Source organism: Pyrus communis, chromosome 1, assembly GCF_041283825.1.
Source record: "Pyrus communis isolate YQ-2024b chromosome 1, ASM4128382v1, whole genome shotgun sequence".
Lineage (NCBI taxonomy): Eukaryota > Viridiplantae > Streptophyta > Magnoliopsida > Rosales > Rosaceae > Pyrus > Pyrus communis.
In genome coordinates, this window is record NC_142565.1 from 12,654,746 (window position 1) to 12,667,836 (window position 13,091).

General features: G+C 34.9%; 1 protein-coding gene across 2 annotated transcripts; it reads left to right on the forward strand.

Moving 5' to 3' along the window:
- Positions 1-8,134: 8,134 nt before the first annotated feature.
- On the forward strand, positions 8,135-12,854 carry LOC137720600 (serine/arginine-rich splicing factor RS41). 2 transcript variants are annotated; one of them, XM_088698170.1, is made up of 7 exons: positions 8,198-8,341; positions 8,656-8,787; positions 9,845-10,085; positions 10,293-10,405; positions 10,827-11,059; positions 11,938-12,351; positions 12,609-12,854. In XM_088698170.1, the coding sequence occupies exons 3-7, from the start codon at positions 10,061-10,063 to the stop codon at positions 12,643-12,645; spliced, it is 822 nt and encodes a 273-aa protein (XP_088554296.1). In that variant the 5' UTR covers positions 8,198-8,341; positions 8,656-8,787; positions 9,845-10,060; the 3' UTR covers positions 12,646-12,854. The 2 variants fall into 2 exon arrangements, with proteins under 2 accessions (XP_068315791.2, XP_088554296.1); XM_068459690.2 differs by lacking the exon at positions 9,845-10,085 and having other exon boundaries at positions 8,135-8,341.
- Positions 12,855-13,091: the final 237 nt, after the last annotated feature.

Sequence of the window (13,091 nt, forward strand, 5' to 3'; positions counted from 1 at the left end):
TATTTGTCATATTTGCATCTCGTTTAAAGATGGTCATGCCAATAATTTGCGTAAATTCTTTTTTTTTCTTTTTTACTTCCATAAATTAGGTTTTTTTTTAAATTTATTCAATTACAATATTAAACATAAATATAGATGCACTTAAAAAAAAGTCACACTAATACAAATTTTCTGCATTCAAAACTTTATGTAATTGTGTGTCATCTCTCATTGCTTGACACATCTTCAAACTTAATCTCATTTAACTTTGTCATTGTCAGGTCATACTCATACACCAACTTCAATCGAAAGGACTAAATATAGTCCGCTCAATAATTTATTAGTTTTAAGTTTATACTTTAAATTTATTGGTTAATTTAATTAAATTACCTTTGGATTTTCAATTCTAACCATTGAATTTAAATCAATTTTTGCAGCTGGACCCTAAAAAGGGCTAAGAGGGGATACATTTGGTTGCCGTGATGTCCATAAAAGGGTTGGAGATGAGTTTTTTTTAGCAAATCAAATCATTTTTTCGCTTTTGGACCTTTAGCCATCTTCATTGGAGATGGCCTTATATAGGTTGCACCCCAAGTATTTGATGATTGGTTTGTTGAATTAAATCAGTATTGTGGCGCTTGAATTAGACCGGATCTAGTGATGATGTGAGGAGGCGTATTGATTGTTGCAAGATCGACACAAAGAGGGGGAAAGATAGAGATGGAGAGTGAGACATAGTGAGAGGGGGGAGGCCTGGTTGTGGTGATGGAGGGAATGAGATGCAATAGGTTGGTTTGGGGTGGTTGTTGACGGTGGGTGAGTGGTCGTCGGAGGCATGGTTACTGGGATTCTTCCTTCTTTAATTTTTGCTTCTAATTTTACTGGGATTCTTCCTTCTTTAATTTTTGCTTCTAATTTTATTTAAGGGTTTAGAAATTTGGTTTAAAATTTGGTCACCATAACATTATCTTGTATTTAATATTATTAAGAGTTAATAGAGTTAGATGGGGTTAAATTTGGAAACAGATGTCGAGCAATGAGGTAGGAGAGAGGCCACAAAGAGTTTTGGGTGTAGAAATTTTGGCCTCTCTTTATACACTTAGAACTTCCCCAATGGTGTGTGTTTTGTTTTTGGGGGGGGGGGGGGGGGGGGGGGTGGTTTATCCTCCATAAGACTACTACATTTGAAGCCCTAGTGAAAAATTGGATACCCAATGAGCTAGAAAATGAGGCTAGATCCACTACTTAAGCTAACAATTTTCTTCATTGGGCAGCAAAAAATTAGGCTACATTTAGCCCAAAAAAATAATGAATTTCATGAAAAAAGTACAACTCATGTGATCCAAATTGTGCCACTCTTTCCCCCACTAGCAAATAGATTTATGAGAAAGAATAAAAAAAAAATGTCACAGTTGTAATTCAACAGTTGGGAAGATGTCAAGCTACGTGTCCAATGCACTAGATTCTCATTCTCATATGAGCACCTTGCTTTATGCATCTTTGTTTTCGTTACGTGATGCTAATGATAGTAGCTCATGCACGTCAAACGGATGACAATACAAATATCTAACAGTTTCACTAACATATATTTATTCTTTTGGAGGCCTTTAAAGAAAAGGATCTCAAATTTTTATAAAAACAGGGATTAGTTGTGGGATTCACATCACATAAAACTTCAACGATTTGAACCGTCTATTTTTTTAAGTTGGACCTTATAGATCATCCTTACAAAATATTAGCAATATTTGAAATATCTAATTGAATTCAAATAAATTGACAAACACTTTGTTCTACAATAAACAATGAAATTTCGTCGTGATAATTAAATAAGCAAATGATTTCAAATTAAATTAAATTTTTGCAAGAATGATTTATGAATCGAGGCTTACAAAATAAACAATTCGGATAGTTGAAATTCGACATGGAATGTGCATTACAACTAGTCCATATTTTTGTCCAACGATGAGGATCCATTTGGATAAAGGGCACGATTCTTTGCAGCTAAACATATATACCATCTATACTTTTATTGATTTGTTGGTTGTGAAAGACGTACAAATGTCAATATAAAGCAACATCAATTTTTGCTTTATGTCTTCCTCTTAGGTTTAATTGGAAGGAGCCAAGGTAGGAATGAATCTTTTAACATAATGCTATTTATTCAGTGTAATTTGTCTTTTGAATCGACTCGTGGAAGGCATGATTGGCATCCAATTAAAATATAAGTAATCGTATGTGTGTGTGCATATATATATGTGTGTGTGTGTGTATTCTTTGGTACATAAGGGGAAAAATAATAATAAAAACAAAGACTAAAACTCAGTTGACATAGTTTAATGCTTTTGGTTATGGAAGGTTATAAGATCTTAATCAGTTGTCATATAAAAATTCCACCAGTCATACCTACCAAATTTGACTTCGCCTCACTTTGGAAATTTGAAAGTTTCGCTTTGCTCTGATTATTTTTTTTAAAGGTCCATGATCTTGGAGAAGTTGGAAGTTTCAATATTTAACTATAATTTTGGAGTACGAATAATTTTCTAAATAGTAGGGTTTTGTAAGTTAGTAGCAGAGTTAAGGAATTTATGTATAGCATTCATATGTCATTTGAATGGAACCCGTAACTCAAAGATTATCTATACTTAGCTTTTTTAGTTTGTACAAAGAAAGGACATCATTCTCCGTGTCAACGATAAGAGCTTGGCTATTTTACTCACGCCTGCGTAAGGATGACTTAATCGGCACAAAAAAATAAAAATGGTGATGTGACAACTGTGCGCAGTTTCTTTGAACATTTAGCTGCTGAAGACGGACCAATTAATTAAAAGGAAAATTAATAGAAGGAATTCGAAAATTTTAAGTTTTAATAATAAGGATAAAATAAAAGATAAAATGAATACTATCAGGATTGACTTTTTAGTGTAAAAATGTAGTTTTTCGTTAAAATGAACAGTACCGTGAGCTTTTCATTAAAACTCCGTTAATTAAAAGAAAAATTAACGAAAAGTTTATAAAAAAAATTTAGTTTTAATAAAAAAATGACAAAATAAATGTATAGTGAATGGTAGCCAGAAAAAGTAAAAATGTTGTCACATCTCGGCCTGGGATGGACCACTTCCCGGGCCCACTTCACCATTGTAGCACTATATTGTCCGTTTTGGGCTTACCATTCCCTCACGGTTTTGTTTTTGGGAACTCACGAGCAACTTCCCAGTGGGTCACCCATCATGGGATTGATATTGTGACATCTCACATCGTCCAGGGGAGTGATCATTAAATGTATATTTTCATCTCTATCTAGCACGAGGTCTTTTGGGAGCTCACTGGCTTCAGGTTCCGTAGGAACTCCGAAGTTAAGCGAGTAAGCCCAAAGCGGACAATATCGTGCTACGGTGGTGGAGCGGGTCGGGGAAGTGGTCCGTCCCGGGCCGGGATGTGACAAATGTGGTTTTTCGTTAAAAGTGAACAATACAGGGAGTGTTTCATTAAAACTCCCTTAATTAAATGAATAAAGTTTTGGGTAATGTTAGAGAAATTAAATTGTAAAACAAATAATGTGGATGTTGATGATTTGATTATTACATAAAACTATCTCCAACCCATAGGATAAGGCTTAAAATATAAGCTTTAAAACCCCTCCAAACCATCTATAATCATTGGGCTAAAATAAGCTCTAGGGATAAAATATATCTTTGGGCTAGATTTCCTCTAGGATTTATACCTGGCTTAAATTATTTTGGATCCACCAAATTGTCATATTTCAAAATTTTTTTTTTTTTTACTTATAATCTAACGGATATGATCAAATGAGACCAAATCTAATGGTAAGAAAAGATTTGACGGTTCAAAATTAAATCTAACGTCTAAAATAATTTAAGAAAATTATTTAAATCAAATTTAACTTAAAACTTTATAAACACATATGTATTTGTATGAATTTTAATTACTTATCAAAATTTAAATATTTTTATATTAAAATGGTCATAAAAATAAATTAGGATATTCTACATAAATTTTATTTTCAAAAAAGTTACCGAAAAGAAAAAATTAGGTTAAAATCATTATTTAGTAATCTTGAGCTAAAACTTTAAGCCATAAAGGGTTGGAAGAGAAAATCAGTTTCTGGGTTATGACTTAAAATTTTCTAACTTAAATTTTTAAGCCTTATCCCCAAGGGCTGAAGATGGTCTAAGTATTGATTACCGTGTTTATTTTCTATTGATAACACATCATTTACTTTACACATTTGATTTAAAAATTTGATCTTTCTATCATTATCATTAAGTTCTTATGCCTTCAACTACTAATCCTTCAAGCTACCATTTTTTTCAGTGCTACGTAGTATTATATGGTACGAGCATTGAATGATCTAAATCTACAAGACCTCAACACGAATAATAATTCAAATAAATCTAAATCATTAAGAGTCATATCATCTAATGCTACACAACATGGAATAATTTTCTCATTTGTTGATATATTTGGCTAATTCTTCTTCCTTGTTTTTTTTTTCCCTAAACAAAAGCCAGACATTAGAGAGTCCAAAGAAACCAGCAAACACCCTATAGTCTAGTACACTCAACCAAATGATTATCAAAATAGTTGCTGGACATATCTTGAGAAACGGCAAATAGTAAGAAAAATAACAAATTTCCAACCATAAGAATATGAGAAATTTTTCATTGTGACGAGAACACAAGTGGTATATCACGTGTTTTAATAGAAGTGGTGAGAAATTTTATTTTTTAAGTTATTAACTTTTTAATACACATATCTTATAATTTGTATAGTGATACATGATGTACAATCCCGTGTACCGATAACATTGAAAAAACTCTCTAATAAAATACCGACACAATGATTACTTTCATATCTCAACAAATTAAACACGATAAGTAATCTTCTCAAAGTCAGTATACTTAAATTGATGTTTATCCGCCTCTCATTGTCAATTATTTGCCCGCCGCAATCCTTCCTTGGAAATCCATCCGGATTCCGGCTTCTTTCAATAATTAACCCACTTAATGACCCACGTATATGGGAAACCGAATCGATCAAAATAAAGAGTTACTACAATTAGGTCAAATAAGAATCTGGATTCTCTTCTGATTTTTTTATAAGGATTTTGGAAATCTGTAAATTATGTTCGTTCATTGTAAATCGTATTGTCAAAAATTATTTTATTTAAAATTGAATACAAACAGTACCTGACGAAAATTGATTGCACGGTATATGATAAACGAACAAAATTGAATACAAACAATACCTGACAAAAATTGATTGCACGATATATGATAAACGAACACGATTTACGAATCTCTGAAATCTTCACAAAGAGGATTCGAAGAAGACCCTATTGGGTCAATTACAACTAGAGCACCCTAGCTTTTCCAAATATCTCAATTTCCAAATTGAAGCACGCCAGTCCCTTTGACTCCATTTCCAATCATGACACTTACTTGTATAAGCTCAATTGAAAATTACTCTAATTGCCCCCAAAACGCGATTCCTCAGTATCAAAAACCAAGTTATCCAACTAATTAACGTAATTGGGATCGAATTGTAAGATTCAAAATCCCACAGACAAAACCCTAACCCTAGTTGCCCTCTTTTTCCCCTATCCTCATCCTTCAAAAAAATAAAAAGATAGTTAAGTTGATGCTGGGATTTTTTAAGAATATTAGACCATCTCCAACCCTTGGGCTAAAAGCCAAATTTTTTAGCTCGGAAAATTTTGCTTTTAGCCCAAAAACAGCTTTTTTGCTCCAACTCTTCTGGCTTAAAATTTTAGCCTGGTATTATTAAAGAATGAACTTAGGATAATTTTTTTTCTTAAATTAACTTTTTTTTTTTAAATTATGTAGACTATCGTAAATTAATTTTATGAACATTTTAATCTAAAAATATTTAAATTCCGATAAATATTGAAAAATCACTAAATCTTTCCACAAATCAAACATTCAATTTTCACCAATCGTTCAACTTTCACCAAGCTTTTAAATTTCACCAATCGTTCAACTTTCACCAAACTTTCAACTTTCACCAACCGTTCAACTTTCATCCTCTATATAACACACAGGTGTTCAACTTTCATCTTCTATATAAACATAAGTCCAATATCAGTTGATCACACAATCTTTCAACCTTCAATCATCCTCTATATTCACCAATCTTTCAACTTTCAAAGTGTTTTTGTTTCCTAAAAATTCTCAATATCTCATTAATGGGTGATAGAAGAAGGCGTAGCAGGGCAATGCATATGACACAATACCAAGCAAGGCTTGACATTGAGGATGCTGAAATGATCAACGTCGAAGCTGAACTTGCAAACTCGCTTATGTAATATGAGCACCACGCCGAATCTAGCAATTGTGGTTCTGTCACGGGACATTCATTTGTGCAGCGTGATAGAGAAAAGTGTCATGACCGAATGATGAAAGATTATTTCATAGAGCATCCGAGATTTCTTGCTCATGATTTTCAGAGGCGGTTTCGGATGAGGAGAGAGCTTTTTGATAGCATCTTGAACGTAATTGTCAATCATGACCACTACTTTGCAAGGAGGATAGATGTCGTTGCTGACAAAGTCTATCACCTCATCAGAAGCTCACTTTTGCATTTCGGATGTTAGAAAGATAAATTGGAAATGGAAATAAATGGTAGAACGATAAATTGAAAGAATTGTAGAAGAAAATTGAGTTTTTTTTTTATTTTTTTTATTTTTTTATTTTATAGATGTTTGAACAAATACATAGGTATTTATAGAGTTATTTTTTTTGGTGAATTTTGAGTGAAATAGTTTTTTTTTTTTAATTATTTTAACCATTGAATTTAAATACGGGCCGTTAGATTTTTTTTTTTTTTTTTTTACCATTACATTTGATTATATTCGATCTCAGTCGTTGGATTTAATGTATTTTAAAATAACATTTAAAAAAAAATAAAATTTGAATCTAGACCGTTGGATCAACCAATGGTCCTTAAATTCTTGCCATTGGATTCGAAAAAGAGCCGTTGGGCTCGGGTATGTGGCCGACAACGGCCTTGATAGTGGGCCCCCTGTTGTCGGGCGCGTCGGCAAGTGAGCGGGCCAAGATTGGGCCTTTTTTGGGCGAGTCCAGACGTGTGTGGGGGGAATCTAGGGGGCATTTTTAGCATTTGGCTTTTAGCCCAATGTTTTTGCTTGAGTTGGATGGTGTTTTGCGGGGCAGGGAATAAATGAGGTATTTTGGCATTTAGCCCAAGGTTGGAGAGAGTCTTAGACCATCTCTAATGGTTGGGCTAAAAGCTAAATTTTTTAGCCCGGAAAATTTAGCTTTTAGCCCAGAAACAGCTTTTTTGCTTCAACCATTCTATCTTAAAATTTTAGTCCGGGATTATTAAAGAATGAACTTAGACCATCTCTAATGGTTGGGCTAAAAGCTAAATTTTTTAGCCCGGAAAATTTAGCTTTTAGCCCAGAAACAGCTTTTTTGCTTCAACCATTCTAGCCTAAAATTTTAGTCCGGGATTATTAAAGAATGAACTTAGACTATTTTTTTTTGTTAAATTAAATTAAAAAAAAAAATAGATATGTAGACTATCGTAAATTAATTTTATGAATATTTTAATCTAAAAAAATTTAAATTCCGATAAATATTGGGTAAAGTCCACTTCGATTTCTAGGCTAAATTTTGAGGGGAATTTGACATTGGTTTTGTGACATCCCACATCGCCCAGGGGAGTGATCCTTCAATGTATATTCCCATCCCTACCTAGCACGAGGTCTTTTGAGAGCTCACTGGCTTTGGGTTCCATAGGAACTCCGAAGTTAAGCGAGAAGGGGGCTATAACAATCCCATGATGGGTGACCCATCGGGAAGTTCTCGTGTGAGTTCCCAAAAATAAAACCGTGAGGGCGTGGTCGGGGCCCAAAGCGGACAATATCGTGCCACGGTGGTGGAGCGGGCTCGGGAAGTGGTCTCGCCCGGGCCGAGATGTGACAGGTTTAGCATTTAGCATTTAGCCCAAAATTTTCCCTTAGGTTAGAATGGGTTTGGGGAGAAATTTTAAGGGGTAATTTGACTTTTAGCCCACCATTAGAGCTGGTCTTGGTGGTGGGTGGGAAAGTTAAATTTTTTTGACCTTTTACGAGGGTGAAAATGTACAGGAATGCGAGGTGGGTGTAACAGTTTTCTTTATTATTTTTTTATCTTTCTTTTGAAAATCACCTTTTGCGATACGTCGCCGCTCGACTGACTTCTCCTCTTTTAGATAAAATCTGTCCGAAAATTGTCTTGGAGCTACAAATCGATTCCACTGAGCCCATTCCCAATTATTCCTAGGGTTTCTCTGAGCTCTCTCCATCGTCATCGACTTCAAGGTACGAAAACCAAGCTCAGATGCTTTCCTTTCAATGTCTTCAGCAGATCTAGGTTTGTTCTGCTCGGTCACGCTAGGGTTTTACAAATTATCCTCTCCCTGACTAACTTTACTCAATTTTCTGTGTAATTAAGCTTCGTATCATTTAATTAGTTGCTAAAGTCACAATTTTACACTTTTTATCTATGGAATTTTATTTCTGTTTTTCCATGTGGTACATTTGGTGCTGTTTGGAGTTCGAAAGCTCACCAAGTGTTTGTAGAAATGCCGGTGACAAAACTACTTACTTAATTGTCTAATTGTTGTATCTGGAAGGGTTGGAAAGTTTGAAGCTTGAAGAAATGAGGCCAATATTTTGCGGCAACTTGGATTTTGACGCGCGGCAGTCAGATGTTGAGCGGCTTTTCAAGCGATATGGGAAAGTTGAGAGGGTGGATATTAAGTCTGGTAAATAAGTTCTCTGGTTAAATAATTAAACTTTCGCTGTGTTTTCGTAATGGTTTGTTTTAGTTCTTTATCGAGATTACTAGTTTTGTTGACTGTTGGTAGCATAGTTGTTGTGCTGTGTTGTTTCGTTTACTTTTTTTTTTTTTTTTTTGCATATGAATTTAGTGGCCAAACTTAAAGCCTTGTAGTTATTTTAAGCTATTGTGGATTTTAGAGCTATATTATCTGATTTCTACTTTTGGTTCCAAGGTTATGTTCAAAAGTTTCGTTATGTTTATTGTGATGAAATCTGAAGTGGGTCATTACTGAATCATCCTGCTGGGATATGGTCTTTATAGTTAGTGCAGATTGGGGTTTGAGCACCTTCAATTTATCCCTATGAGATGATAAGGATTTTGGGTAGAGAAAAAATAAATGTGTTTTCGGGGTTTATCAGCAAGTCCTACAGCAGCAGAGTTATTTAATGGGGGACTTATACCACCGTGCAAATGTGACAGCTGCTACTTTCATGATTTTCTGCTGTGTGTCTGAAAGACTATTCTGGCTTTATTCGCCTCCTGGTATGTCTAGAAAGGAAAATGTGTGTATGACTGCAAAAATGAAAAATGATTATTTTAAGATTGGCTCATTGACCCTTTTTGTATAGCAGCAAATACATGCATAAAACATGAAGTCTGGTTTTCTTCCTTGGCCCTTTTTCCATTTCTTTTCAAAATCTTGATATGCAGAAATTCCCTTTCTCTGTAAATTGAAAATGTATGAGAGATATGCCTTTATGGAAAAACTAGGATGAGATTGCAGTGCATTCATGCACATGACATCTCCTTCACGCTGAGAACTGAGAAGCTTGAGCTCTTTCTCTGGGCTGTTTGGTTGGAGTAAATTCTAAAAAGGACATGTTTGCAAAGGAAAGATTTCAGCTGTTACTCAAAAGGGCAATATGTTATTCGTTAGAATATTATTTGGATGGGTGTACTCGCTATTTTCCCTTTCAGAGAAACAGGTTACTTTTTTATTGCAGTGCAAACCCCTGTACTCAAGAATTTCTTTGGCGCAGGATTACTTGGAATGTCTATGCTCTTCTTGGATGGGTCCGCTTATCTACATTTCTTTTGTAGCATGTGCCCAAGCATCACTTATTGTATTTTTCCAGAAGAATTAATCTGATCTGCCTTAGTCCTGCCATCATACTTTCCCTCAGACACCATTGCTTTTTCATTCATCATGACTTTTGCTCCATGTTCAATTTCCGACATGTTCCAACATAGATTCCATGATGATATCGCACCCACTGGCAGGTTTTGTGTTACTTCCTACCAGAAGATTTTGTATGCGTATAATTTGTTTAGTGTATGAGACGTTAAAATTTCCTTATATTTTAGATGTATGCCTAACAAACTTGCATTAAAAAGTATGTTTTGGTGACTTTGTTGTACAGTCTGTGGTTACTTCACACGGTGGTTTTAATAGATTGCTTCCATATATATATATATTGGTTTAAATAGGATTTGCTTTCGTCTATATGGACGACGAACGAGATGCTGAGTATGCAATTCGAAGACTTGACAGGACAGAATTTGGTAGGAAGGGACGGCGACTTCGTATTGAGTGGACCAAGGTAAAGTTGAACATGTGGTTGGGTTTCAGAAAAATGATTTAGGATTTTATGGTCAGTTGCATAGCATACTTCTGAGAATGTTGGCATTGCACATACCACAATCCCTATCACATACAAGTATAATACTAGAATTTGACTTTTCTGTCTAACATGTGACTTCTTACTTAACCTGTTCCTTTACATATTTTTTAATATTGTGATTGTGTCAATCAAAGCCATATCTTCTACTCCCTTTCATTTTCTAAGTTCATGCATGCAAATGGTATGTATGTTGTAACTGCTTCATGTTTCTTTACACTTCTTTCAATTATATAAATTCATACTACATGTGATAAAATGGATAAACTATAAGTGATAAGCTTTACTTGATTATTTTCTTTGACTTTTTTCACTCATTTAGTTACACTATTCTGTGTTGAAGCATGAAAGAGGGATTAGGAGACCTGATTCAAGAAGACCTTCTGCTAACATGAAGCCCGCAAAAACCTTGTTTGTTATCAACTTTGATCCAGTCCATACCAGGACAAAGGATCTGGAGAGGCACTTTGATCCCTACGGGAAAATAACGAACATAAGGATTAGAAGGAATTTTGCTTTCATTCAATATGAATCACAGGAGGATGCTACCAAAGCTCTGGAGGCAACAAATACAAGGTTATGTTTTCCTTGACAACTTCTATAGTGCTGTTTGCTTGATTTAGAAGTTCAGATATTTTTTCCTTTGGACAAATTGTTTGGAAGTGAATTCAAAGGGAGAATGGCCCCTCAATTTCAAGCCATCATTGCAACAGAAAAATTCTGTAAAATTTTTTACTTCAAAAAGCCTCTAATGCTTGTAATGAAAATTAAATGCACTGATTTGGTTTGTCATGAAAAAAGGTCTTAAACGAACAGTGAAATATTCAATGGCTTTATTTTGCAAAAGACTACTTTGTCTGAATCCATCTCTACCAGTGTTCTAAAAACCTAGTTTTAGGACTCACCTGGGTGGTTTTTGGGGCGGGGCTATGAAGAAAACGCCTCTGCCCAGTGGGTGTGGGCTATAGACTAGCCTAAATGCATAGGCGACCTGGGCATTTGAATTTTTATATATAAAAAAAAAAAGACAGCCCAAATCCAATAAGACGACGTTTTGGGCGGGGTTTTATAAAATTCATGCTAATTATGTTTCTAACGTAGTTTCTATTAGTTTGTTATGACTTTATGATGTGAATTAGAAATCATAATAATAGTCAAATATTTGATTGCTTGGCATGCTTGCTTGATTGTTTTACAAAAGTATGTTATATTATTTCTTCAAAAAAATGGTACAATATTATATGTATGTATGTGTGTGCGTGTATACATACATACATACATACATACATACATACATACATACATATACATATACATATATATATATATATATATATATCAAGTATTATAATAATTTTAGGTACCGTGAGGCTGTCGCCTAGATGAGGCTATCACGCCTCTACAATTACAACTTGCTTTATACTAACTTTAGTGAACTTATTTTTGAAATTCAGCAAGTTCATGGACAGGGTTATTTCTGTGGAATATGCTGCTCGTGATGATGATGATGATAAAAGAAATGGGCACAGTCCTGACAGGAGGGGCCATGATATGTCTCCTGAGAGAAGAAGCAATAATCGTGGGCGATCTCCAAGTCCATACCGCAGAGATAGGGGAAGCCCTGATTATGGCCATGGTGCCCGAGTAAGTTCTAGAACTGAATCAAGAAGAAGTCCTGATTATGAGAGAGCTGCAAGCCCAGTCGATGATAGATCCCGTCCAAGTTCTAGACGCGGTCCTAGAAGAAGTCCCGATTATGAGAGATCTGCAAGCCCAGTCAATGATAGATCCCGTCCAAGTTCTAGACCTGAACTAAGAAGTCCCAGTGATGAGGGAGCTATAAGCCCCGTCAATGATGAATACCACAGGTTTGTTAAGATCTCAACTTTTAGTTCTCAATTGTATGATCTTTAATCTTATTATCCTTTAAGACTTGTGGGGGTGCTCTAATGCATTAATGAAATCATGTTTAACCATGTGTTTAAATCCCTAGAGGACACCGTCACAATCCATCTCTTTTAACATGGATTATTTCCTTTGCATGATTTGTCAAGATTGTATTTATATGTGAACGTATACACATACTAGCACCATTCTGAGTATATTTTTGTTGTTGATATTGCAGCCGTTCACCCCCACCACGGGAAAGATCTCGTTCCTGAGAACCAGCCAGATATGCAACCTCCTTGTAGTGGTTAGCTGGTGTTATCTTTAATTTATAGTTGACATTCCGAAGTTTGGTTATTCCCTCTTTATTAGTATTCAGATACATGATCAGTTTGAACTTGAACATGTTTTCAAAGTGGTGAATTCGAAGTTTATTTAGTAGCCAATCATGGTTTATCGGGTACATCTGTATTCGATTCCTAAATTGTTATTTTTCTGTGAGTTTGACGGTAGTCGCAATTTCGTGAGCGTGGCTTTGGAGTGAATGTTGGACGTTGCACCTCTTTTTTAAAAAAGGATATATTATCTGTGTTTTTCCTTGGAAAGAAGGCTCTTATTTTAGGTCTGGGGGAGACACTGAGACAGAACCGTCTCTTTTGGCACTTGGCACTGGATTTTCTTGGGTTTTGCATGAGTATAATTTATACTTCTTTAGGGTTTG

Excerpts from the sequence above, each read along its gene's own strand:
- LOC137720600 (XM_068459690.2), top strand. The coding sequence starts at position 8,682 with ATGAGGCCAATATTTTGCGGCAACTTGGATTTTGACGCGCGGCAGTCA. Across the intron at positions 10,406-10,826 it reads TTCGTATTGAGTGGACCAAG|CATGAAAGAGGGATTAGGAG; the intron begins GTAAAGTTGAAC and ends TCTGTGTTGAAG. Across the intron at positions 12,352-12,608 it reads GTCAATGATGAATACCACAG|CCGTTCACCCCCACCACGGG; the intron begins GTTTGTTAAGAT and ends TTGATATTGCAG.